Source organism: Pongo abelii, chromosome 2 (assembly GCF_028885655.2).
Source record: "Pongo abelii isolate AG06213 chromosome 2, NHGRI_mPonAbe1-v2.0_pri, whole genome shotgun sequence".
NCBI lineage: Eukaryota > Metazoa > Chordata > Mammalia > Primates > Hominidae > Pongo > Pongo abelii.
The window spans coordinates 121,640,074-121,666,082 of record NC_085928.1 but is presented as its reverse complement, the minus strand read 5'-3'; the positions used below and the strand labels follow the sequence as shown (position 1 = coordinate 121,666,082).

The 26,009-nt window shown below is 43.2% G+C and overlaps 2 protein-coding genes across 2 annotated transcripts in view; one reads left to right on the top strand and one right to left on the bottom strand.

Annotated features, from left to right (window-relative positions):
- The first annotated feature begins 1,053 nt into the window (after positions 1–1,053).
- On the top strand, positions 1,054–6,520 carry CCR4 (C-C motif chemokine receptor 4). The gene is made up of 2 exons (XM_002813955.4): positions 1,054–1,185; positions 2,871–6,520. The coding sequence occupies exon 2, from the start codon at positions 2,922–2,924 to the stop codon at positions 4,002–4,004; it is 1,083 nt and encodes a 360-aa protein (XP_002814001.1). The 5' UTR covers positions 1,054–1,185; positions 2,871–2,921; the 3' UTR covers positions 4,005–6,520.
- Positions 6,521–10,285: 3,765 nt separating this feature from the next.
- Positions 10,286–26,009, bottom strand: part of GLB1 (galactosidase beta 1) — a 139,681-nt gene continuing 123,957 nt past the window's right edge. The window contains exon 16 of the mRNA XM_054550340.2: positions 10,286–11,122. Coding sequence (XP_054406315.2) covers positions 11,090–11,122 — 33 coding nt within the window. The 3' untranslated portion in view covers positions 10,286–11,089. The remainder of the gene's footprint in view (positions 11,123–26,009) is intronic.

The following is a 26,009-nucleotide window of genomic DNA, read 5'->3' as shown; positions in this document are numbered from 1 at the left end:
AGCTGAACCAAAGAGCTAAGCAACTGTTGAAACACAGGGAAAGCATCTGGAAGTTGCCAAAAAGCTGAGGCTATGAGAGACTTAGGGCTCATGTCAGCCCCTTGCCTATGACTGCTACCCACATCCAAAGTGAAGATCAAGACCTCAGCCAAGACCACTGCCAATGAAGCTCCGCAATCTCCAAGCAGAAGGCGCTTGGGTGAGGGGTCTTCCTGTTGCAAAAGGACTTGAAGCTATGTTGCCAGGCCACTTCACACCAGTTTGAGGCCATGTCAACTATTGAATCAAAGAATGTGGTTGGCTAATGCCTTCCAAGTCACTCACAGACACATACATTTGGACAAATTTTTCTCTTCTCTCTTCTTGAATATCCTTTTTCTTGACTATCTCTGGCCTTCCTTCTCACCCTGGCCTCTCAGATCCCAGCTGTCAGGAGAACATTGCACATCTCGATTGCTGGCCCCTGCATATCCATGATGAGAAACTAACAAACAGGTTGCTGATCCAAAATGTAGAGATCATTGCTACCGCATATGGCCAGTTAAATGGAATTTTTTTTTTTAACTAAAAAGCCAAAAAGCAGTGGCTGATGCCTGTAATCCCAGTGCTTTAGGAAGCTGAGGTGGGAGGATTGCTTGAGGCCAGGAGTTCAAGATCAGCCTGGGCAATATAGCAAGACCCCTATATTCACAAAAAATAAAATTAGTCAGTCATGGTGGCTTGCACCTCTAGTCTCAGCTACTTGGGAGACTAAGGCAGGAGGATCACTTGAGCCCAGGAGTTCAACGTTACAGTGAGCTATGATTGCACCACTGAACACCAGTCTGGGTGACAGAGTGAGACCCTGTTTCTTTAAAAAAATCTCTTTTTTAAAAGCCAACAAATACATTTTTAAAAACTAAAAATCTTTTTTAAAAAGAAACTGATTTCATTTTTATTCTTAATCTTTTCTTAGCACATCTTCTTGGCCTTCAGTCTTGGGAAATGACTAAGAATCATTTTCTGCTTCCTACTTCTATCAAAAAACCCCACTTGAACTTAGTACAGTTGGGTGAGGGAGATAACTAGTGCTCACAGGAAGCCACGCACCCTTGAAAGTCACCAGTCCTTCTTAGCATCGTGCTTCCTGAGCAAGCCTGGCATTGCCTCACAGACCTTCCTCAGAGCCGCTTTCAGAAAAGTAAGGTAAGTGGGGATGGGGACATTCCCAGGGTCTTGGGTCGCACACTGCTTTCTGGACCTGGCTCAGATGCTCAGGCCCCTCACCAGTCTAGGGCTTACACTTGGCACCTACCTTGCAGCCCACACACCTTCTACCTGTCCCCACACCCTCCAAGCCCTCATCTGATGGGCATTAATTTATGCAGGACTCTTTCTGCACACATCTGGCCTGAGTCCACATGCCCAAAATAAATAGATCATTTTCATAAAAAATATACACTTGTCTGCTTCTTGCTTCTAGCAAGACTCCCAGGCAAGAAATACCACACACACAAGGCCTACAGAATAATTCCAGACACTTACCAGCTGTGTCTCCTGGTTTTTTGTTCTCCTGATAATTTCCTAACTCCTCAGCCTTGTTTATGCCTTTCATTTTCACTGGTAAAATGGTGGAGAAAGACTAGAATTGTTAGTCATTCAACAAACTTTTTTGGAGACTCTGTGATGTAACAGGTGGTTCATTATCTATTTGCATGAGTAAACCAAAATCTTTTTTCTTTCTTTTTTTCTTTTTCTTTTCTTTCCTTTTTATTTGTTTATTTTTTTGAGACAGGATTTCACTCTGCTGCCCAGGTTGAAGTGCAGTGGTGCCATCATAGCTCACTGCGCCTTGAACTCCTGGGCTCAAGGGATCCTCCTGCCTCAGCCTCCTGAGTAGCTGGTACTATCAGCACGTACCATCACACCCAGCTAACTTTTAAAACAATTTTTTGTAGAGACAGGGTCTCCTTATGTTGCTCACGCTGGCATGGAGCTCCTTGGCTCAAGTGAGCCTCCCTCCTCGGCCTCCCAACGTGCTGGGATTATAGGCGTGGGCCACTGCACACCTGGCTTCAAAAGCTCTTTCTTGAGAAACACAGTTTGGGCATTGGGTGTGTGGTGGTGAGGGTGTGGGGAGAGATTGAATGTGAGTTTACTGACGAGTGTGAAAAGGATTTTAACAAGTAATGTGAGGGTCCCACAAAAGCCTCAAGAAGGAAGCGGCCTTGAGTCAGAAAGCCCTTCAGCCCTGAATTGCTCTGATACACATGTCAGCATGTGATTAATTTTAAGAAGATTTCATCCTCTTTATCTGCCAATTTAGATAGGAAGTGAAGGTGGTTGGGGAGGTAGAGGTTTTATTTCTGGCTGCGATGTGTGTTTTCTAGATCCATCAGGTGAATTCCCACTCTAATAGGATTCTGTGCATAGAATTGATTTTTACATGCAGTTTGATGATGATCATGATCATCATCAAACTGCATATAAAATACACCCAAATGAGAATTGTTCAACTGATTTTGTCATCCCTGAAAGTGATTTCAGTAACCCCAGACTATGAAATAACTTTTTGAAACACATCCTTGAAGAACACCTGTTTGAAAGGAGGTTTTATGATCCTCACTTACAAATGAGAGAACTGAAGCTCCTAGCAGAGAGGTAAGAAAATTAGTGAGTGCCCAAGCCGGAATCTGAAACAAATCTTTCTGCCTCCAAAGCCCAAAATTATTTCATCTGGCTGCAGGGTCCTGTGAGTAATTGAGCCCTTCATCTTGGGAAAGGCATATACAGACCTGGAGCAAAACAGTATGCAGCCATGCTCTGCATTTAGCAACACTTTGGTTTATTTTTGTTCTCACAGAAATCTCCTTTGCTCTTCCCCTCATTAGCTTCTTCTGGTTGGGCCCAGACCTGCCTTGAGGAGCCTGTAGAGTTAAAAAATGAACCCCACGGATATAGCAGACACCACCCTCGATGAAAGCATATACAGCAATTACTATCTGTATGAAAGTATCCCCAAGCCTTGCACCAAAGAAGGCATCAAGGCATTTGGGGAGCTCTTCCTGCCCCCACTGTATTCCTTGGTTTTTGTATTTGGTCTGCTTGGAAATTCTGTAGTGGTTCTGGTCCTGTTCAAATACAAGCGGCTCAGGTCCATGACTGACGTGTACCTGCTCAACCTTGCCATCTCGGATCTGCTCTTCGTGTTTTCCCTCCCTTTTTGGGGCTACTATGCAGCAGACCAGTGGGTTTTTGGGTTGGGTCTGTGCAAGATGATTTCCTGGATGTACTTGGTGGGCTTTTACAGCGGCATATTCTTTGTCATGCTCATGAGCATTGATAGATACCTGGCAATTGTGCACGCGGTGTTTTCCTTGAGGGCAAGGACCTTGACTTATGGGGTCATCACCAGTTTGGCTACATGGTCAGTGGCTGTGTTTGCCTCCCTTCCTGGCTTTCTGTTCAGCACTTGTTATACTGAGCGCAACCATACCTACTGCAAAACCAAGTACTCTCTCAACTCCACGACGTGGAAGGTTCTCAGCTCCCTGGAAATCAACATTCTCGGATTGGTGATCCCCTTAGGGATCATGCTGTTTTGCTACTCCATGATCATCAGGACCTTGCAGCATTGTAAAAACGAGAAGAAGAACAAGGCGGTGAGGATGATCTTTGCCGTGGTGGTCCTCTTCCTTGGGTTCTGGACACCTTACAACATAGTGCTCTTCCTAGAGACCCTGGTGGAGCTAGAGGTCCTTCAGGACTGCACCTTTGAAAGATACTTGGACTATGCCATCCAGGCCACAGAAACTCTGGCTTTTGTTCACTGCTGCCTTAATCCCATCATCTACTTTTTTCTGGGGGAGAAATTTCGCAAGTACATCCTACAGCTCTTCAAAACCTGCAGGGGCCTTTTTGTGCTCTGCCAATACTGTGGGCTCCTCCAAATTTACTCTACTGACACCCCCAGCTCATCTTACACGCAGTCCACCATGGATCATGATCTCCATGATGCTCTGTAGAAAAATGGAAAGGTGAAATGCAGAGTCAATGAACTTTCCACATTCAGAGCTTACTTAAAATTGTATTTTAGTAAGAGATTCCTGAGCCAGTGTCAGGAGGAAGGCTTACATCCATAGTGGAAAGACAGCTTCTCATCCTGCAGGCAGCTTTTTCTCTCCCACTAGACAAGTCCAGCCTGGCAAGGGTTCACCTGGGCTGAGGCATCCTTCCTCACACCAGGCTTGCCTGCAGGCATGAGTCAGTCTGATGAGAACTCTGAGCAGTGTTTGAATGAAGTTGTAGGTAACATTGCAAGGCAAAGACTATTCCCTTCTAACCTGAACTGATGGGTTTCTCCAGAGGGAATTGCAGAGCATTGGCTGACAGACTAAATCGCTACCTTTTGCTGTGGCAAATGGGCCCTCTAATTAATTTCTTGCTTTTGTGGAACAATATAGATAACTGTTTTTCTAATAATATCACAGGCAAAGTATATTCCATTGAGCCAGATGTATGAAGAAACAATTAGCGAAGTGATGAAACCAGATCTCAATTATTTATTGTAAAGGATTATCTGTTAATTGAAACCAAACTTTTTATACTGATATAAGGGTAAGGATATGAAGACATTAGCCAAGGTCTGCTTTCCAAACATGAACTACGAGGCATTCAAAATCCAAACATATTTGTGAAAATTCAAACACAGTTTCTCACTTGTTTGTGGACATGTTTTGTTCTAATTATAACAGAGGAATATTAAAAAATTTTAAATAGGCCGGGCATGGTGGCCTGTAATCCCAGCACTTTGGGAGGCCGAGATAGGCAGATCACCTGAGGTCAGGAGTTCGAGACCAGCCTGGCCAACTTGGAGAAACCCTGTCTCTACTAAAAAATACAAAATTAGCCAGGTGTGGTGGTGCATGCCTGTAATCCCAGCTACTCAGGAGGCTGAGGCAGGAGAATCACTTGAATCCGGGAGGTGGAGGTTGTGGTGAGCCGAGATCGTGCCGTTGTACTCCAACCTGGGCAAAAAGAGTGAAACTCTGTCTCAAAAAAAAAAAAAAAAAAAAATTAAATAATACATAGGCCAAGAATACACTTATTTGAGGTCATTTACTTGGTGTTTTTTTTTTGTTGTTGTTTTTTGTTTTTTGTTTTTTTTTTGAGACAGAGTCTCGCTCTGTTGCCCAGGCTGGAGTGCAGTGGCACGATCTTGGCTCACTGCAAGCTCTGCCTCTCGGATTCGCACCATTCTCCTGCCTCAGCCTCTCAGCCTCCCAAGTAGCTGGGACCACAGGCACCCGCCACCATGCCTGGCTAATTTTTTGTATTTTCAGTAGAAACGGGGTTTCACCATGTTAGCAAGGATGGTCTCAATCTCCTGACCTCGCGATCTGCCTGCCTCGGCCTCCCAAAGTGCTGGGATTACAGGCGTGAGCCATCGCGCCCAGCCACTTGTTTATTTTTTATTTTATTTTATTTTATTTTTGAGATGGAGTCTCACTCTGTTACCCAAGCTGGAGTGCAGTGGTACTCGGTTCACTGCAACCTCCACCTCCCAGGTTCAAGCGAGTCTCCTGCCTCAGCTTCTTAAGCAGCTGGGATTACAGGTGCGCGCCACTACGCCAGGCTAATTTTTGTATTTTTAGTAGAGATGGGGTTTCACCATATTGGCCAGGCTAGTCTTGAACTCCTGACCTCAGGTGATCTGCCTGCCTCAGCCTCTCAAAGTGCTGGGATTACAGGCGTGAGCCACCTCGCCCAGCCAAGGTCTTTTATTTGTTTATAAACAATCCTTTCATAATTAAAATTAAGGACTAATAAAGTATGACAATACATCCTTAATCATTTTGAAGTGCCTGCTATCAATTGAAATAAAAATAATCAACTAAAAGTTATTGTTGACATTGTATAAATATGGTTGTTAAAAAATTATGAAATTGTGAAAAGTGTCATCCTCTTAAAATATTGGCCCTAGTTTTTTGTTTTTGTTTTTGTTTTTGAGACAGAGTTTTGCTCTTGTTGCCCAGGCTGGAGTGCAATGGCATGATCTTGGCTCACTGCAACTCTGCCTCCCGGGTTCAAGCGATTCTCCTGCTTCAGCCTCCCAAGTAGCTGGGATTACAAGCGCCTGCCACCATGCCCGGCTAATTTTTGTATTTTTAGTAGAGACAGAGTTTCACCATGTTAGCTAGGCTGATCTTGAACTCCTGACCTCAGGTGATCCACCCACCTCGGCCTCCCAAAGTGCTGGGATTACAGGCGTGAGCCACTGGACCCAGCCACTGGTCCTAGTTTTTAACTTTTGGGTGACTCAAAAGTTTGGTCAGTCATTTCTTACAAGTCATTTAAATCATTTAATTAATGCTTTCATACTATTAAGATAAATTGCTATCCCTGTCCTTACAGCCTTAATTAAGCAAAGACTCCAACAAAATCTGGGAGACCTCCAATTCCTCCCAAAACAAAAACTTATCTTGCAAGCTATCAACTGAGTTAACCAGTTACAAATGCTTCTGTTATGTTTATACATTCTTGCATGCTCTACATTTATAAAGAATGCATTTGCAGAAAATTCATTTTCAGTAAAGTGATTTTAAAGAGGGAAAGTTGATGCTGTCTTTATAGAAAATAAAATAAAATAAAATAAACTTGTATATAGCCCCAGGGAGCATTTTTTTCCTGATCATGTTTGTGTTAGATCTCCTGACACGGATGAGAATCAGAGCTGCTGATGTGCCATTGCTTCACCACATGCTGTAGATGTGAACTCGCCCAAGGGGAGGAATCAAAGCGTTCACTGTTGCCATTTCCACTTCAGGTTGTGTGTTGCTGTCTTGCTGTAGGGGACTTGGACTTGGAGACGAGAGCGAATAAGTTAGCGGGTGGGCGTGGTGGCTCATGGCTGCAATCCCAGCACTTTGGGAGGCCAAGGTGGGCCAGTCACTTGAGATCAGGAGTTTGAGACCTGCCTGGACAACATAGTGAAACCCCATCTGTACTAAAAGTACAAAAATTAGCCAGTGTGCCTGCAATCCCAGATACTCTGGAGGCCGAGGCATGACAATCGCTCGAACCTGGGAGGTGGAGGTTGCAGTGAGCTGAGATCATGCCACTGCACTTCAGCCTGGGTGCAGAGTGAGTGAGACTCTGTTACCAAAAAAAAAAAAAAAAGAACAAAAAAGAAGTTAGGGATGGGCCAATTCCTAGGCAGTCTTTCCTTAGACAATCTCTGTGAGGTGGGCTATGATCTGCCAAATCCTAGCTCTGCATTCTTTTGTTAGTTTGAGCATGTTACTTTTCTCTTTTAGCCTTAGTTTTCTCTTCTGTAAAACATACTTCAGAGGGATTGGAAAAAAAAAAAAAAAAGATGATGAATGCAAAGCACCTGTGTTCCTAGGTCATAGATAAAGGAAAGTTTTGGATATGCCCAATCAGAGTCTGCCTCTCTTTTCCTGGTAGAGCTGTTTATTTTATTCATTTAATCATAGTGAGATAGAAACTTTAGGGCACCAAAAGACAAAGGCTGGTCAAAGGGGCTTTACTGCCCCTTCATTTCCATCACAAGCTGTACCAAGCAATGGTGAGGTGCAATCCAAGTGACTTCCATATCTCTGCCTCAGGATGGGTCTTTCATTTCCTCAAAGTCAGTCAGAGCTCCCCTTATTCCAAAGTTGGAGAGAATATTCCCTCAGGACAGGAATGTAGAACCTCTGGTGACATCCAAACAAAACCCTCTTAGAATACCCAAAAGAAAGTTTCTTCCCATTAAGCAAAAGAACCACAGAAAGAAAGCCAGCATGATTTCTATTTTTTTTTTTTTTTTTTTGAGATGGAGTCTTGCTCTGTCACCCAGGCGGGAGTGCCATGGTGTGATCTTGGCTCACTGCAACCTCCGCCTTCAAGGTTCAAGCGATTTTCCTACCTCAGCCTCCCGAGTAGCTGGGATTACAGGCATGCACCACCAGGCCTGGCTAATTTTTGTATTTTTAGTAGAGACAGGCTTTCACCATGTTGGCCAGGCTGGTCTCGAACTCTTGACTTCAGGTGATCCTCCTGCCTTGGCCTCCCAAAGTACTAGGATTATAGGTGTGAGCCACCGCACCCGACCAGCCAGCATGATTTCTAAACAAAGATGGGTTTAACTGTAAATTTTCAGACATTAGACTCATGTCTTTCTTGTTGCAACATACCTAGCCTAGGTGTAATTTGCTCAGAAACAATAGAAGTGGGTTTGCTTTGGGGGTGATGTAGATGTTTTGGAATGAGATAGAAGGGTGGATTGCACAATATTGTGAATATACTAAATGCTACTGAATTGCACATTTAAAAATGGTTCATTTTATATTATGTGAATTTTACCTCAACAACAATAACAACAAGAGTGATAGGAACTAGTCCAGCCAATATCTGTCCCACAGTAGGTTCTCAAATTCTATTGAATAAGTAAATTAATTTCATCTGCTTCTCATGAGAAGGAAAAATACAGGGTGAAGCCAAAGGGTCTTTAGACCTTTAGGGAGATTATTTGCAAGAAACTCTCGTAACAATTTGGAACGATTTCTGTTGAAATAGTTGCCTATTTTGTGCCAAGCAGAATGCTAGTTTATGGAACTAATAAAGGGATAAAGAAGTAAGTTCTGCCACTCATGGAATTCACAATCTGATAAAGGAAACACAGACGCAGGATTAACTAGACTGCAAGCAAGACAAGTATGATAATAGAGCCACAAGAAAGATTCTTTGGGACTCCAGAGGAAGGATAAGTTGATTAAATTTCAAATTCTCATAATATGATTAGCTTTTGAAGTAGACCTTGTAGGAGAGGCATGATTTTGATGAAGGGAAGGGAGAAAGGACTCCCTAGGCTGATGAAATAGCATCTGAAAAGGCAGAGTGGTGTTAAGAGAGCACTGTGTGGTCAGGGTTGTAGTTAAAGTGCATGGGAGTCGGGCAGTGGAGCAAAGTAGGGAAAGGTGAGACCAAAGAAAAGTACAGACCTAAGAGGCAGCAGCCTTGAGTTATGGACTGAGTCAGCTGCCATCCTTCTCTGGGCTTGAGACTGTCAGGGGGTTAAGGGGCGCTGTCCACACACCCACCAGTTCAGGACTGAAGCACTCACTGTACTAGTCATCAGGAATGTTGGCCCTGATAGCTCTCAGCTGGTCTCCCTTCATGAATCGTCCTCCCTGGGGGCAGCTCATATTCAGTGACTGGATAATGAGAAGATACAAGCACTTGCCCCTTGCCTAGATTTGGGATAACTCTGAAGGGCCATTGCTACTCCAGAGCTCCCATAAGATTAGCTGAGGCCTCTGTTGCAACTTTGTTGCAGTTCAACTTTTCCCACTGTCCAATCTGCCTTCTTTCTTCCTTTCTGGTTTTTTTTTTTTTTTTTTGAGATAGAGTTTTGCTCTTGTTGCCCAGGCTGGAGTGCAGTGGTATGATCTTGGCTCACTGCAACCTCTGCCTCCTGGGTTCAAGCGATTCTCCTGTATCAGCCTCCTGAGTAGCTGGGATTACAGGTGCCCGCCACTAAGCCTGGCTAATTTTTTGGTATTTTTCAGTAGAGATGGGGTTTCACCATGTTGGCCAGGCTGGTCTCAAACTTCTGACCTCAGGTGATCTGCCTGCCTTGGCCTCCCAAAGTGCTGGGATTACAGGTGTGAGCCACCACACTCGACCCCAGTCTGCTTTGTTTATGTCCTTACAGGTGTGGTTTCCAAGAGGACTCCCTACTAAATCTCCTGCATGCTAATCTCAGAGCCTCAGAGCAAGCTTCCAGAATCCCAGTCTAAAAGAAGGACTTTCTGATCACACTGGGGACAAATGAGCACCTAACATAAATGGAAACTGACCTAGGAGCGGGAAAATGAGGAGACATAATCTTTGCATCAGGGATGTGCTTCATTCATTGCCTTCTAACCATCAACCTCACTTAACAGTTGGCTCCTCTATTTTCCTTTAGTCAGTCTCACTTTGGCCCCATAATTTGCCTGTCTCAAGCCCTGAGGCATCTTTTCCTACACATCTTATTCCTGTTATCGTTACAGCCCATCTCTACCCTTGGTCATGCCACAACAACCTGTCATTCTATATCCTGTACCCTACATCCAGTCAGAGATTGTCCACTCCATCTCCAGCCTTTCTTGACTTAAATGAACCAGACATAAACTTCACCCACTTTTTGTGGTCATAATATTTTACCCCTTGAAACCTTACAATAGCTCCAAATTCCCCTTTCAGAAAATCAGAAATCCAAGTGCTTTTATATATTGACACTCATTTTACCCTCTTCTTAAAGTAGATAAGGTTGATTTTATTACTCCAAGAAATTAAGGTTCAGGAGAAACAATATTTTAATCATGAATTAGACTCACTCCACCAAAAATACCCACCACCTAACTGCCTAGTAAAATGGCTAGCACAAAGCTCAATTATTTTTTACTGAAAGAGTGGATTTCCTTATCTCTTAATCAAGTACTCTACACTGGCAATTTAAGTTTCTATTTAACTACACAAAGTTCACTAGTCCTGTCTCCAAAATCCCCGTTGTGTTTCTAATAAGACTTTATGTGAGCAAGTTCAAAGATTGACTGAATTGTTCCAGAAATACTGGTGGGCTTTAGGTCAAAAATTACTTTATTAAGACTTTTCATATTGAACATAACTGCCAAAGTCTGCATTTTCACCTTTTCTGAGAAATTGTGAAACAGCAGCAAGAAGAATGAATTTTAAAGCCCCCAAACTCCATTTGCACCAGACTTGGAGACAGAGATCATTTTCAGACTCCAAAATACCTGGATGGTCTGCCCAAAGCAGCTGAGATCAGGCGAAACCTGTGTGGGAAAGGGTGAAGTGCAGAGTGGTAAGAGATGCAGCAGAGACAGACGTCAGCAACACGCCAAAGGCATTTCCTGAGCAGAGGGTGCACAGTGTGGTGCAGGAAGAGAGGTGATCAACACTTGGGTCAGAAGTTCTCCTGGCCCCAGTTTGGTTCAGAGAAGCAGAGGAGGCAGGTCTGCCAAATTTCAAATTTGCAGGAGGCAGACAGTCTGTCTCTGTGGCAGCAGAAAAGAAGAGAGCCATTGGGCTGTGAAGACAGCTAGCCTGGAAAACTGCTGCCATCGCCTTCCTCCTAGGCAGAAACACAAACATAAGCACATTAAACAATGCAAAGACAAATACTAAGAAAAATGACACCATTGACTGTAATCTGGAGAAGAATACTACAGAAATATAGGAAAATACAGAAAAGATTTCATTATCATGATAAAATATGTCTATCTCAGCTGAAAAGGCATCATGGGCCACTCCAGAGGCATTCCAGCTAGCTAAAAATAGGAAAGAATGCCTGTGATCACCACTTCTATGTAACATTGCCTTGGAGGTACCAGCTCCACAAGATAAGGGGAATAAGGTAGAGGTATAGAAAGTGGCAGTGGCTCATGCCTGTAATCCCGGTACTTTGGGAGACCAAGGCAGGCGGATCACTGGAGGTCAGGGGTTTGAGACCAGCCTGGCCAACATGGTGAAACCCCGTCTACTAAAAATACAAAAATTAGCTGGGCATGGTGTTGCATGCGGGTAGTCCCAGCTACTTAGGAGGCCAAGGTAGCAGAATCGCTTAAACCCGGGAGGCGGAGGTTGCAATGAGCTGAGGTCGCGTCATTGCACTTCAGCCTGGGCGACAGAGTGAGACTACATATTAAAAAAAAAAAAGAGAGTCTGAGAAGCTGTCACAGCCCAGGGGAGCCTAAGGAGACAACTACATGTCATTAGTTCTGGATCAGAAAAAGGACATTAGCTAAACATTAAGGAAACATGAATAAAGAATGGACATTAGTTAATAATAATGTATCAATATTGGTTCAGTAAGTATAACAAATGTAGCTTTCTAATGTATGGTGTTAATAACAGGGGAAATGTGATGTGCAGTAAATGGGAACTTTCTGTGCCATCTTCACCAGTTTTTTGGAAATCTAAAACTGTTCTAAAATACAAAGTTTATTTAAAAAATTGGAAAGGGGAAGGGAAAATATCTCTAGTTCCAATAATACTGTTGAATAATTGGAACACCCAAGAGAATTACCTGAAAAACTATTATTAGCAATAAGATAATTATGCAAGTTAATAAGGGAAGATGTTAATACATCAAACACAATTACATTTATATTTACAAATAACAATCAGAAGATGTGGGATAACAGACCCACATTATGAAAGAGAATAGAAATAAATAATAATTAAAATATATATTATCTATACATAGCATGAAATAGATAGAAAATATATGGGAACAGCTTAGTCTAAAACACTATTACAGCACTAGGCCAGAAAAGGCCTTATACAAACAAGCTCAATGGTATAAAAAACACCAGTTCTTTTCAGTTCAATTATTAAATACAATGTTATTCTTCAAGACATATTAATAACCTTTTATAAATTACATACACTGATTTAAAAGCTTACGTAAGAATGAACGACAACAAAAAATAGCCAGGACCACTCTGAAAAAGAAGAGCAATGAGGATATGCATATTATAAATTAATATGTATGTTAAATTAATTAGCTAATTAAAATATACAGCAATGTTGCAGAAAGTCAAGTGAAACAGAATGGGAAATCTAGTTTAGTATGAGATCAAAATACACGTGAGAATTTAGTGCATATTAAAGATGGCAACTTTAATCAAAGGAGGAATACAATAAACTATTTATTCAGAAGTGGGCCAAATGTATTGGCATCTGGAAAAAAAATTAAGCTTGATTCATATGTCACACTATACATGGTTAAATTCCAAACAGAAAAAAATATTTAAATGTAAAAACTGGAAAAATAAAAGTTCTAAAAGAAAACATGGGACAATTTCTTCACAATTTGTGCATCAGGCAAAACCTTTCTAAAAATAACTCAAAATTCAGAAGCCATAAAGGAAAAGATTAATAAATTCAACTGTGTGAATTAAAAATATGCATGACAAAAACATCCCTAAAGAAAAAGTCAAAAGACAAATGACAAACAGGGTCATCTGATTGCAGTTAAATGCAATTGAACTTTTTTCAAATTACCAAGTGGCACATGGATGTTTGTTACATTATTCTTGGTACTTTTCTATATGGTTGAAATGCTTAATAATAAGTAAATTAACATATACTCATACTATGAAATATGGTGCTATTAAAAAGAATAACTTTCAGCTATATACCTATACCATTCACAAATGTCCATAATATCTTAAGTGCATTTTGAAAACCTGGAAGTATAAACCCCAAACCGTTAGCCATTTTATAGAGGAAAAAATTACGCTTTGTATGTTCTAGGCTTCTTTATTTCTTTAAGCAAACATGCATTACTTTCATAATCTGCCAAAGCAATAGCAATATTTCCATTTTAGGAAAAAAAGGAGAACTTTATGATGATGGAGAACTGACTAAAATAAACCACACAGAGATATTCTAGAATATAGGGCTCCCAGGTGACTTGAGCATGTGGATGTCATCCTGATGTAACACCTGCCCACAGAGATGGGCAGTGCTTTGAAGAAGATGCTGACGTCAGTCCTGAGGATGAATAGCTGAGTTTATGGTATGAAACAGGTACAAGATAGCATGCCTGCAGAATGTTTGAATTCTTTTGATCATGCTTGATATAAACAGATTATCATTGGAGGCCAGCAGGCAGGAAAAAGATCTACGCCGAGACTAGACTGTACAACCACCTCTCCATGGTTACCCTGGTTAGGGAGCTTCCTCCTAATTGTTTTGATGTCACAAGAAAAATGTCACACACAAATAAAGTGAACGACGGTTCACATGGAGCATTGTGTGGTCTAGTTGGGCTCCTCTTCATGGAATGACCAGGGAAGAATTTGAGGGAGTTTGTGCAGTGGACAAAGGGTAAATATATGAGGGAATGGATTTGAGTTGTAAATACAAGAGCTGTTTCTAATCTGAGTCCTTAAGAACTTCTTGAGGGTTACAGATCTATTCATTCTATTACTAGAAAGACTTCCAATTAAGGTGCAGTAAAAAGTTCACAGTTTGGGGATCTTCCTGTTTTCCAAAACTAATTGAAATGTGATAGACAATATATAACAACAGAAGTCTGATTGATGTCTGGGTACAAATGCCACTTTGAAAAACTGTTAGACAACTCTGTGTAAAGTTGAACATATACCTATTTTATGATCCAATAATTCTACACGTAGGTATTGATCCAAGAGAAATGAAAACTTTGGTCCATAAAAACGACTTGTTCAAGAATGTTGGTAACATCACACTTGATATGATTTGGCTGTGTCCCCACCCAAATCTCATCTTGAATTGTAGCTCCCAAAATCCCCATGTGTCATGGGAGGGACCCAGTGGGAGGTACTTTGAATCATGAGGTTAGGTTTTTCCCATGCTGTTCTTGTGATAGTGAATAAGTCTCATGAGATCTGATGGTTCTATAAAGGGCAGTTCCCTGCACACGCTCCCTTGCCTGCTGTCATGTAAGATGTGCCTTTGCTCCTTTTCCACCTTCCACCATGATTGTGAGGCCTCCCTAGCCATGTGGAACTCTAAGTCTGTGAAACCTCTTTCCTTTATAAATTACCCAGTCTCAGGTATAAACTTATTAGCAGCATGAGAACAGACTAATACAGTAAATTGGTAGCAGGTAGTGGAGCACTGCTGTAAAGATACCTGAAAATGTGGAAGCGACTTTGGAAGTGGGTAACATGCAGAGGTTGGAACAGTTTGGAGGGCTCAGAAGAAGACAGGAAGATGTGGGAAAGTTTGGAACTTCCTGGAGACTTGTTGAATGGCTTAGACCAAAATGCTGATAGTGATATGGACAATAAAGCCCAGATTCAGGTGGTCTCAGATGGAAATGAGGAAGTTCTTGGGGACTGGAGCAAATGTGACTCTTGTTATACTTTAGCAAAGAGACTGGTGGCATTTTGCTCCTGGCCTAGAGATCTATGGAACATTGAACTTGAGAGAGATGATTTAGGGTATCTGGTGGAAGACATTTCCGAGCGGCAAAGTGTTCAAGAGGAAGCAGAGAATAAAAATTTGGAAAATTTGCAGACTGATGATGTAATAGAAAAGAAAAAAAAACATTTTCTGGGAAGAGCTCCAAGCCTGCTGCAGAAATTTGCTATGTAACAAGAAGCTGAATATTCTTCACTAAGATAATGTGGAAAATGTCTTCAGGGGATATCAGAGACCTTTGTGTCAGCCCCTGCCATTACAGGCCTGGAGGCCTAGGAGGGAAAAATGGTTTCCTGGGCCAGGTCCAGGGCCCCCTTGCAGTGTACAGCTTAAGGACTTGGTGCCCTGTGTCCCAGCCACTCCAGCCATGGCTAAAAGGGGCCAAGGCATAGCTCGGGCTGTGGCTTCAGAGAGTGCAAGCCCCAATCCTTGGCAGGCTCCATGTTGTGTTGAGACTGCAGGTGCACAGAAGTCAAGAATTGAGGTTTGGGAACCTCTGCCTAGATTTCAGAGGATGTATGGAAATGCTGGGATGTTCAGGCAGAAGTTTGCTGCAGTAGTGAGGCCCTCATGGAGAATTTCTGCAGTGCAGAAGGGAAGGTGGGGTTGGAGCCCCTACACAAAGTGTCCACTGGTGTATTGCCTAGTGGAGTTGTGAGAAGAGGGCCACTGTCCTCCAGACCCTAGAATGGTAGATCCACCAACAGCTTGCACTGTGTACTTGAAAAAACTGCAGACACTCAGTGCCAGCCCGTTAAACCAGCTGGGAGGGGGCTATACCCTGCAAAGCCACAGGGGCGGAGCTTCCCAAGGCTGTAGGAGCCCACCTCTTGCATCACCATGACCTGGATGTGAGACATGGAGTTAAAGGAGATCATTTTGGAACTTTAAGATTTAATGACGGCCTTATTGGAGCCTGTAGCCCCTTTGTTTTGGCCAATTTCTCCCATTTGGAACAGCTGTATTTACCCAATGCCTGTACCCCCATTGTATCTAGGAAGTAAGTAACTCGCTTCTGATTTTACAGGCCCATAGGTAAGAAGGGAGTTGCCTTGTTTCAGATGAGACTTTGGACTTTTGCATTAATGATGGAATGAGTTAAAACTTTAGGGGACTGTTGAAAAGGCATGATTGGCTTTGAAATGGAAGGACATGAGATTTGGGAAGGGCTGGGGCAGAATGATATGGTTTGGCTGTGTCCCCACCCAAATCTCATCTTGAATTGTAGCTCCCATAATCCCCATGTGTCTTGGGAGGGACCTGGTGGGAGGTAATTGAATCATGGTGGTGGGTTTTCCCATGCTGTTCTCATGATAGTGAAAAAGTCTCACAAGATCTGATGTTTTATAAAGGACAGTTCCCCTGCATACGCTGTCTTGCCTGCTGCCATGTTAAGACGTGCCTTTGCTCCTCCTTGCCTGCTGCCATGATTGTGAGGCCTCCCCAGCCATGTGGAACTGTGAGTCCATTAGACTTCTTTCCTTTATAAATTACCCAGTCTCTGGTATGTCCTTATTAGCAGCATGAGAATGAACTAATACAATACTTAATGGTGCAAGATGGACTGCTTTCTCCCCAGGATCAGGAACAAGACTAGGATGTCTGCTTTTCCATTTCTACTCATATTGTATTGGAAGTTCTTATCAGGAAAAAATCAGCAAGAAAAAGAAATAAAAGGGATCTAGATTGAAAAGGAAGAAGCAAAATTATCTTTTTGTAGATGATGTGATCTTATATGCAGAAAATTCTAAGAAATCCACTATAAAACTATTAGAGCTAATAAATGAGTTCAGCACGTTGCAGGATACAAGATCAACATACAAAAAACAATTGCATCTACTTTGGGAGGCCAAGACAGGAAGATCACCTGAGGTCAGGAGTTAGAGACCAGCCTGGCCAACATGGTGAAACCTCATCTCTACTAAAAATACAAAAATTAGCCAGGCATGGTGGTGTGTGCCTATAATCCCAGCTACTAGGGAGGCTGAGGCAGGAGAGTTGCTTGAACCTGGGAGGTGGAGGTTCAAGATGGTATGTGAATTATATATCTCCCTCTACCCACAAAATGCTTAAAAGGTAACTTAACTCTTTGTTTGGGGCTTAGTCCTTTGGATGTTAATCCGACTGGGCTGGTGCACCTAAATAATTAATAAATATCCTCCTGAACCCCATCGGTCTCTCTGATTCCTTAAAATCCTGCTACATTTCTGGGAGCTCACCCACGAATGGAGACAACAGATTTACTGTCTCCTTTGTCTGCGGGACTAGAGCTTCAGGGCCGGGGGAGACCTGGCATCCAAGGTGCACCACGGGGGAGGTTCACCTGGACGGAAACCAGCTCTCCCTGCATCCCAGCACCCTGCCTGGTAGCACAACGGAACCGGGGATGGGGCTGCAGGACAATACCAGCTCTTCAGGAACCGTGGTAAGGAGCAAGGGCCCAAGGCAGGGAAGCCTGTCCCATAAGGACAAAGGGGAGCTTGATCACCTCCCGGGGAATGACCACTAATCCAACTCAGAGCGGCTGGGGGCGCCAGGAGTGGCTTTCCAATTTGGATGAACCTCGTGTCCCCACTAACAAAGTGAAAGTGGCTACCAAGGTGTACATTAACCGAGATCAGGAGGCAAAGAAGGAGGCTGATTGGAAGTTTAAGAAAGGTTAATTTACTAGCAGCAGCACTTACGGGAAGAGAAGCTGGCTTTGCAAGGAGGCATGGACATGGGCGTGAATGTAGTCGTGGAAAAGGCTGGTCTGGACAGGAGTTTAAAAACCAGCAGAGGCCACAGAGAGATTAATGTGCACGGTGCAAAAGGAAAGGACATTGGAAGGATAAATGTCAAAAGAATAAGGAGAATGGTCAAGGCCATGGTATGAAAAACAACACTGGCCAAGGGCCACTGCACCCAGGAGAAACCCAAGACCCCCTGCACCTGCTGTGGAAGGCTGGGTATAAAGTGTCAAGAAAAAAAAGCTCAAATCTGCTCTAAAAGTGTCCAGCATTTAAGCTTTTATATAAGCCAAGAGAAAAGATGGCTTAGCAGTGAACAAAAGCAGGCTGTTTGTGCACTTCCTAGTCCAATCACCTGGCGTCAAATAAGAGAGTTCCTAAGGGCAGCAAAGTTCTGCTGCATTTTGATCCCAAATTTCTTGTTCATGGCTAAGCCATTATACGAAGCCACAAAGAAGAGGAAAGAAGGAGCCCCTCCTCTAGGAGGCCAACCAGGAGAAGGCTTTTAAAGAAATCAAAGAAGCCTTGACTCAGGCCCCAGCTTTAGGACTGCCAGATCTAACTAACTAAGCTTTTCTTCTTGTATGTCCACGAACGAAAGGGAGGCCATAGAGGTTCTAACTCAAGTCATAAAGTCATGGCATCACCCAGTGACATACTTATCCAGGCAATTAGATTCTATGGCACTTGGATGGCCTCCCTGTTTTAAAGCACTAGCTGCCACTGCCCTACTGGCACGGGCAGCTAATACACTGACTTTAAAAACTATGAATACCCTAAACCTTAGCTCCTCAAGTCAGTCCCAGGAGGCCCCCTTCATTGCTGTGTGGATGTGGTAGACAAAGTGTTCTCAAGCCGGAGAGATTTGACGCATCGGCCCCTTGGAGACCTGGACATTGAATATTTTACTGATGGAAGCAGTTTCATACTAAAGGGAGTCCGTCGTGCTGGGTATGCAGTGGTGACTTTGGACTCAGTAGTAGAGGTGCAGTCTGCCTACAGAAACTTCTGCTTAGAAAGCAGAGCTAATAGCTCTGAAAAGAGCTCTCTGGCTAGCAAAAGGCCAAAAGACAAATATTTACACAGATTCCAAATATGCTTCTGCCACTTTGCATGTTCATGAGGCTATTTATAAAGAAAAAAAGACTTTTAACTGCTGGAAGTAAAGAAAGTAACAAGGAAGAAAGTCTATGGCTCTTAAATGCTGTATGGGCCCCAAAAGAGGTGGCAGTGATGCACTGCAAGGGGCACCAAAAAGCAAGAACACTAAAGGCTAAAGAAAGTAGAAAGGCAGACAAAGAGGCAAAGCAGGCTGCAATGACAACTCCACCTTCTAAAGAGAAAGCCTTAGCTATGCCTCTCCTCCCGGAGATTCCCCTCCCAGAGATCCCAAGCCCCACTCCAAATAAAAAGGCTTGGTTTGCCCAGGAAAATAACTACATTGAAGGAGGATGGTAAAAATTCTCCAGTGGGAGGCTAGCCATACCTGAAATGGTGGCCCCCAGATTTGTAAAAGAGTTCCAGCAAGGAACTCACATGGAAAAAACAGCACTAAAGACATTATTAAGGCATCATTTCCATGTGCCATGACTCACTGCTATTACTCGAGCCATTTGTAAACAGTGTTTAACTTGCACTCAGAACAATCCACAACAAGAGCCTACTTGGCCCCCAAGAGTTCAGGAAACAGGAGCCATGCCCTGTGAAAAACTGCTTATGGACTTCACCGAATTGCCCTGAGAGAGAGGCTATCAGTACATGCTGGTGTTCATTTGCACCTTTTCAGGATAGGTCGAGGCCTTCCCCACCTGGTCAGAGAAGGCACTAGAGGTGACCAAGGTGTTAAGAGACATTATTCCCAGATTTGGACTGCCTCTAACTCTAAGATCAGACAATGAACCAACATTTGTGGCTGAAATAGTTCAAGACTTAACTCGACTATTAAAAATAAAGTGGAAATTACATACAGCCTACAGGCTGCAAAGCTCAGGTAAAGTGGAGTGCATGAACCGAACATTCAAACAGCTGCTGAAGAAATTTTGTCAAGAAACTCACGGTGGAATCAAGGTCTTGCCCATGGTCCTCCTCCGAGTCAGGTGCACCCTCACCTAACAAACTGGGTATTTGCCCTATGAGATTTTGTTCGGCCGGCCACCCCCCATTATAAGTCAGATTAAAGGTAATCTCTGTAGACTAGAAAAACTAACTTTAAAAAGGCAAATGCAGGCTTTAAGTAAGGCCATGCAAAAGATGCATGGTTAGGTATGGAAAAGAATGCCTATAAGTCTAACAGACCCATATACGCTTTCAAACCTAGGGACTTTGTTTAGGTTGAAAAATGGAATCCAACCACTCTAGAACCCATATAGGATAGGCCCCGTATTGTGATCATGTCTACTCCCACTGCTGTTCAAGTTGCAGGTGTCACACGTTGGATTCACCATAGCCGGCTGAAACCAGTGGCAGCAGTGACTCCCGATGACAACCAGTGGATTAGCCAGTAAGACCCAAATCGCCCCACCCTAATAGTCCTACAGTGAAACCTAACCACCGGTAAGAAGGACAACTGCCCTGCTCTGACCACACTGGATGCTAAGGTCTTACTCTAAGCTCTTACCCTATGAATTCTGGTTTGAGGTTCATATTAAATCGGAGAGAGAAAAAGAAAGAGAGTTTATAGCTCAAACCAAATAATCCCCTCCCTCCTATAAAGGGCCTATTTCCTTGTACTTTGATGCCTGCCATGCCACGTATGTTCATAATCATAAAAAACCAGAAGCAATCTGCAATGGTTTGACACAAGAGAGGCTTAGCAGCAACAGTGCTAAACATCTGTATGGAGAACCACAAATCAGATGCCCAGACTGTAACATTCAGTGGTCTACGCTAACACAGCTCCAACATTTATATTCAGGAAGGACTGCTCTACTAAGTAGTATGTCAACCAAACCAGATTGTAAGACAAGGACATGCAATCCTTTAGATTTTACTGTATTAAAGCCAGAGCTACCTTTTTGGTCTATAGGACAGACAGCACTACTATGAGTTGATAGACAAGGAGCAGGCCTTGGAGTTCCACTACTAATTTTCAAAAAGACTAGAAGGACTCAAATGCATCCAACCCTGCAATTCCGGGTCCATAAGTCATTCTATGAGCATTTTAATCAGCCAGTGCCCGAGCTTCCTCCATCAACCAAAAACTTATTTGCTCAGCTAGCTGAAAACATAGCTGGCAGCTTAGGAATTTCCTCATGCTATGTATGTGGAGGAACTAATATGGGGAACCAGTGGCCGTGGGAGGCAAAGGAATTAATGCCACAAGATCACTTCACTTCGCCTAACCCTGCCAGTAAGCCAACAGCCTCCGCCAGTGTTTGGTTGTTAAAAGCCTCCATAATTGGAAAGTACTATATCGCCTGATGGGAAAAGGCTTTCACAGAGGCAGTAGGAGAAACAACCTGCCTAGGGCAACAGTATTATGATGAGACTAAAAACAAAACTCTATGGAGAAACGCCCAGAACGACTCCTACTTACCAGATCCAAACGCTTTCTCTTGATTCTCTACTCTAAGCCACTCTTGGCATCAGCTAGAGGCTGCAACTGCTTGGAAGGCACCCTCTGGCCTATATTGGATCTGTGGAACACGGGCATATCGGCAACTGCTGGCTAAATGGACAGGAGCATGTGTGTTAAAAACAATCAAGCCATCCTTCTTTCTAATTCCTCTAAGGCAAGAGAAACTCTTAAGATATCCAGTTTATGATAAAAATAAAAGAAAAACTAGAAGAAGCATAATCACAAAAATAGACACAAATATCAGAAAGAATATGGACATAGGAAACTGGAAAAATAATGAATGGCCTCCTGAAAGAATCATTAAATACTATGGGCCAGCTACCTGGGTGCAAGACAGGTCATGGGGGTACCGTACCCCCATCTATATGCTCAACCACATCATAAGGTTGCAGGCAGTCCTTGAAATCATAACCAATGAAACATCAAAGGCACTAGATTTATTGGCAATCCAAGCAACACAAATGAGGAATGCTATATATTAAAATAGGCTGACTTTAGATTACCTCTTAGCCTCGGAAGGAGGAGTATGTGGAAAATTTAATTTAACCAACTGTTGCCTAGAAATCGATGATAATGGCCGAGTTGTCATGGAAATCACAGCTAGAATGTGCAAGTTAGCCCATGTTCCAGTTCAGACTTGGTCCAGATGGTCCCCAGATTCCTTGTATGAAGGATGGTTCTCAGCCTTTGGAGGATTCAAAACCCTCATTAGTGGGTTCTTGCTTATTCTTGGCACCTCCTTCATCCTCCCTTGCCTTTTACCCTTGTTTATTAGTAGTATTCAGTCAACTATGGAGGCAATAAGTAGCCTGACACACTACCGCACAGTTGATGACATTAACCAGATATCAGCCACTGCTGTTTAGAAGAAGAAGCTCAGCTCCATGAGGAGGTGACAAATAATGGTGCTTTCTATTAGCACCTCTGTTATAAAAAGCACCAAAGGGGGGAACAGAACAGGAATTAAGAGAAATTAAAGAGTGTGTAAGCAGAAACTCAGCTGTATGTAAGAAAACCCAATTCCCCCTAAGAAAGAGAAAGAGCTGGAGTCCTTAAAAACTGCCTGTTTTTCTGTGGCTAGTGAGCCTTATCTCTCCTCCCTTCCCAGGCATTGTGAAGACCCTGTTTCCCTGGCTGTGCAGCTGCAAGGTCACTAGACAGATAAACTCAAGTCGCAAAACATGTTTTTCCTTGAAAAGTAAGAAATGATGTAATGCATGTCTCAGTTGAATAACTGTCTTTGTTTCTCACTTCTGTAGTATGCTTCCCCCTGCACAGATCTCCCCTCACCCATGAAATGCTTAAAGGTAACTTAACTCTTTGTTCGGGGCTCAGTCCCTTGGATGTTAATCCGACTGGGCCGGTGTGCAAAAATAATTAAGAAATATCCTCTTGAACCCCATTGGTCTCTCTGATTCCTTAAAATCCTGCTACAATAGAGTGCAAGGGAACACTCTGGATGATGGAAATTCTCTTATTGGATGTGGGTGACCTCTGTGTGTGTGTATATATATATTTGGTTAGTGCGAACATAATTGCATTTTTTTTTTGAGAAGGAGTCTCACTTTGTTGCCCAGGCTGGTATGCAGTGGTGCAATCTTGGCTCACTGCAACCTCCAACTCCTGGTTTCAAGCGATTCTCATGCCTCAGCCTCCCCAGTAGCTAGGATTACAGGTGCATGCTACCACATCCAGCTAATTTTTGTATTTTTTAGTAGAGATGGGGTTTTGCCACATTCAAGACCAGGCTGGTCTTGAACTCCTGACCTCAAGTGATCTGCCCGCCTCAGCCTCCCAAAGTGCCGGGATTACAGGCATGAGCCACCACGCCTGGCCTAATTGCAGTTTTGGCCATTACTTTCAATGGCCAAAACCACAATTATGTTTGCACCAACCTAATATAAATTTATCAAAACTCATTGTAATATACACTTACAAGTCTACATGTTTTATGGTATGTAAATTGTACATCAATGAAAAATAAATACTATTTCAAACAAACAAATAGGATTAAGCATCTTTGAGGACAAGAATTAGGGAATAGAAGCAAAGTGTTGAGCAAAGCTGAGGTTGTAAGTCCTCTGGGTTTTGGCACCTGAAGCAAGCAGCAGCTGCCAGGAGCTCAGATCCTGCTCCTGAGTAACTCTGCTCCATCTAATATGGGGAGGGGGGCTGCAGTCAGAGGCTAGGGCAAGGCAGAGCTACTCCTCATCTGCAAAGAGACAAAGAAACTGCTGGTTGGCAGCTGTAGGCCTTGTTAGGCTGGAGGATAAACACAAACTCATGACTAAGATTTGAAGCAACCCCTAAGCTCACTGCTCAACAACTAGAACTGTGGTATGCCCAAACCATTACAGGATGTGAGATTCAAACCACTAACAGAAGACCTGATTTTGGATTGCAACTCTAGGCTGCTAACTAGAAGGAGTCTTAGACTGGGTTCCTGAGAAGCAGAACCTGAGGCAGGGATTCTAGCGCCAGTGATTTATTGGAGGTGCTTCCTGGAGAGGGGGAGGGAGGGAAAGAAATAGGACCAGGAAGGGGAAGAAGCTAAATAAGAATGTGCTCTGTATTAGGGTTCTCCAGAGAATCAGAACTAATATGATATATATCTATATCCATATCTATATCTATATCATTAATCTGTCTGTATCTATATCCATATCTATAGCTGTGTCTATATTATCTATCTATAGCCATAAATTTATAAATATCAAAAAAATTTGCTTACATGATTATGGAATCTGAAATGTTCCAAGGTCTGCAGTTGCCAAGCTGGAGATACAGGAGAGCTGAGGATGTGGTTCCAGCCTCAGTCCAAAGGCCTAAGGACCAGCAGAGCCTACGGTGTAAGTCCAAAAGCTGGCCATCTTGAGACCCTAAAAGAGTTGATGTTTCCATTAAGAGTCTGAAGGCAGGAAAAGACTGATGTCCCAGCTCAAGTCAGTCAGGCAGGGGGAGTCCCCTCTTACTCATGAAAGGGTCTATTCAGACCCTCAATTAATTGGATGAGACCCACCCACATTAGGGTGGGTGATCTGCTTCACTCAATTTACTAATTTAAATGTTAGTGCCATCCAGATACACCCACACAGACACACCCAGAATGCTGTTTGACCAAATGTCTGGGCACCGTGTAACCTAGTCAAGTTGGCACATAAAATTAACCATCACAAGTTCCCTGCTGGAGTCTAGCCCTAGCTTGATCTCATGGAGGTTTTGGAGCATGAATTACGTGACAGAATGAATCCCACTTTGAGGCAAAGGGTGTCACCTCTTTATTTTTATTTTTGAGACGGGGTCTCACTCTGTCACTCAGGCTGGAGTGCAGTGGCACAATCATGGCTCATTGCAGCCTCAACCTCCCAAGCTCAAGTGCTCCTCCCACCTCAGCCTCCTGAATAGGTGACACTACAGGCATACACCACCATGCCCATATAATTTTTAAATTTTAATTTGCAGAGATGGGGTCTCACTATGTTGCCCAGGCTGGTTTCAAACTCCTGGGCTCAAATGATCCTCTCACCTTGACCTCCCAAAGTGCTGGGATTACAGGGGCATGAGGTACTGCCCCTGGCTGGGTCTGGCCTTTTTTATCCATATGTCAGTGAGGCATCTTCCCATTAAACAAATAGTTCTCTGGGGGAAGGGAGCAACCAACCCTCACAGCAGTTAGGGGAGTTGTGCACAAGCAGATATAGGTTTTTCTGGTAGGACATCAACAATACCCAGTACAGGGGCAACTTCAAAATTTCTATACAAAAATGGATTAGTAGAAAAGGAGAGAAAGAGGGAAAGAGAGAGAGACTGCGAGAGAAAGAGCAACAAATATTTACAAACAAATAGAAAATCTCTCATTTAAAATGAGTGTGCACACCACAGTTCCATAGCCCAAGGAAGAAATATAATTCTAAAACAATGAATGAGATCAACAATCCAAACAGCATCTCACCTGAGATGAAATCACCGTAATAGGATAGTGTGGAAAGTACTTTTAAATAAATATGCTGATCTATCTGGAGGAGAATAAAGTAACACCCACTAAGAAAGAACAAAAGACTGTAAAACATTTGCTGACACCAGGGAGGTGGCTCCTGCCCAATGGTGTTAGGAGAGAGAAACATGGGTGTCAAAGGTAAACTTCCTTCTAGAACTGAACTTCATTTTTATTTTCAGACCTCATTTCCCCCAGAAGGCAGGGGCTTAATCTCAGTCAATTCAGCATTTCACCCATCCCCCCTTTCCTCAGCAATATCTGGTGTTGCAATTTTGCAAGTGTGACTCTGGTCTTTGTGATTTGCTGATGTCAGCTCCTCCCTGTAACTGCATCCTGTCTGGGCCTCAACCATCCATCCATGAAGTCACCTGCTAAGTTGATCCATTCCCACATACTGGGCCATGTCTCACTCAGATCCCTTGGCACTCCTTTTGGGACGTGGGAAATGCTCCATTTTCTCTTGCTCTTCTCAGTGGCCTCAGAAGACTTACTGGAACTATCGAGGCCTTTTCTGCTTCCTGCTGCTCAAGCTGGTGTGGGAAACCATCCTACTCTTTCCCCTCCATGGCTGGTTCATGAGAACTCTTGCAGGCTGCCTTGGTCCACATGCAGACACAACCCACACTGTGTTGCGTCTGCCCTTGCACTGTGATGGGGAACTCAGGGATCTTGCTTCCTCCCCAAGCTTGACATTGGAAACGTGGCCCCAAAGGCCTATTTTCTCACATCCCAAAACCTGAGT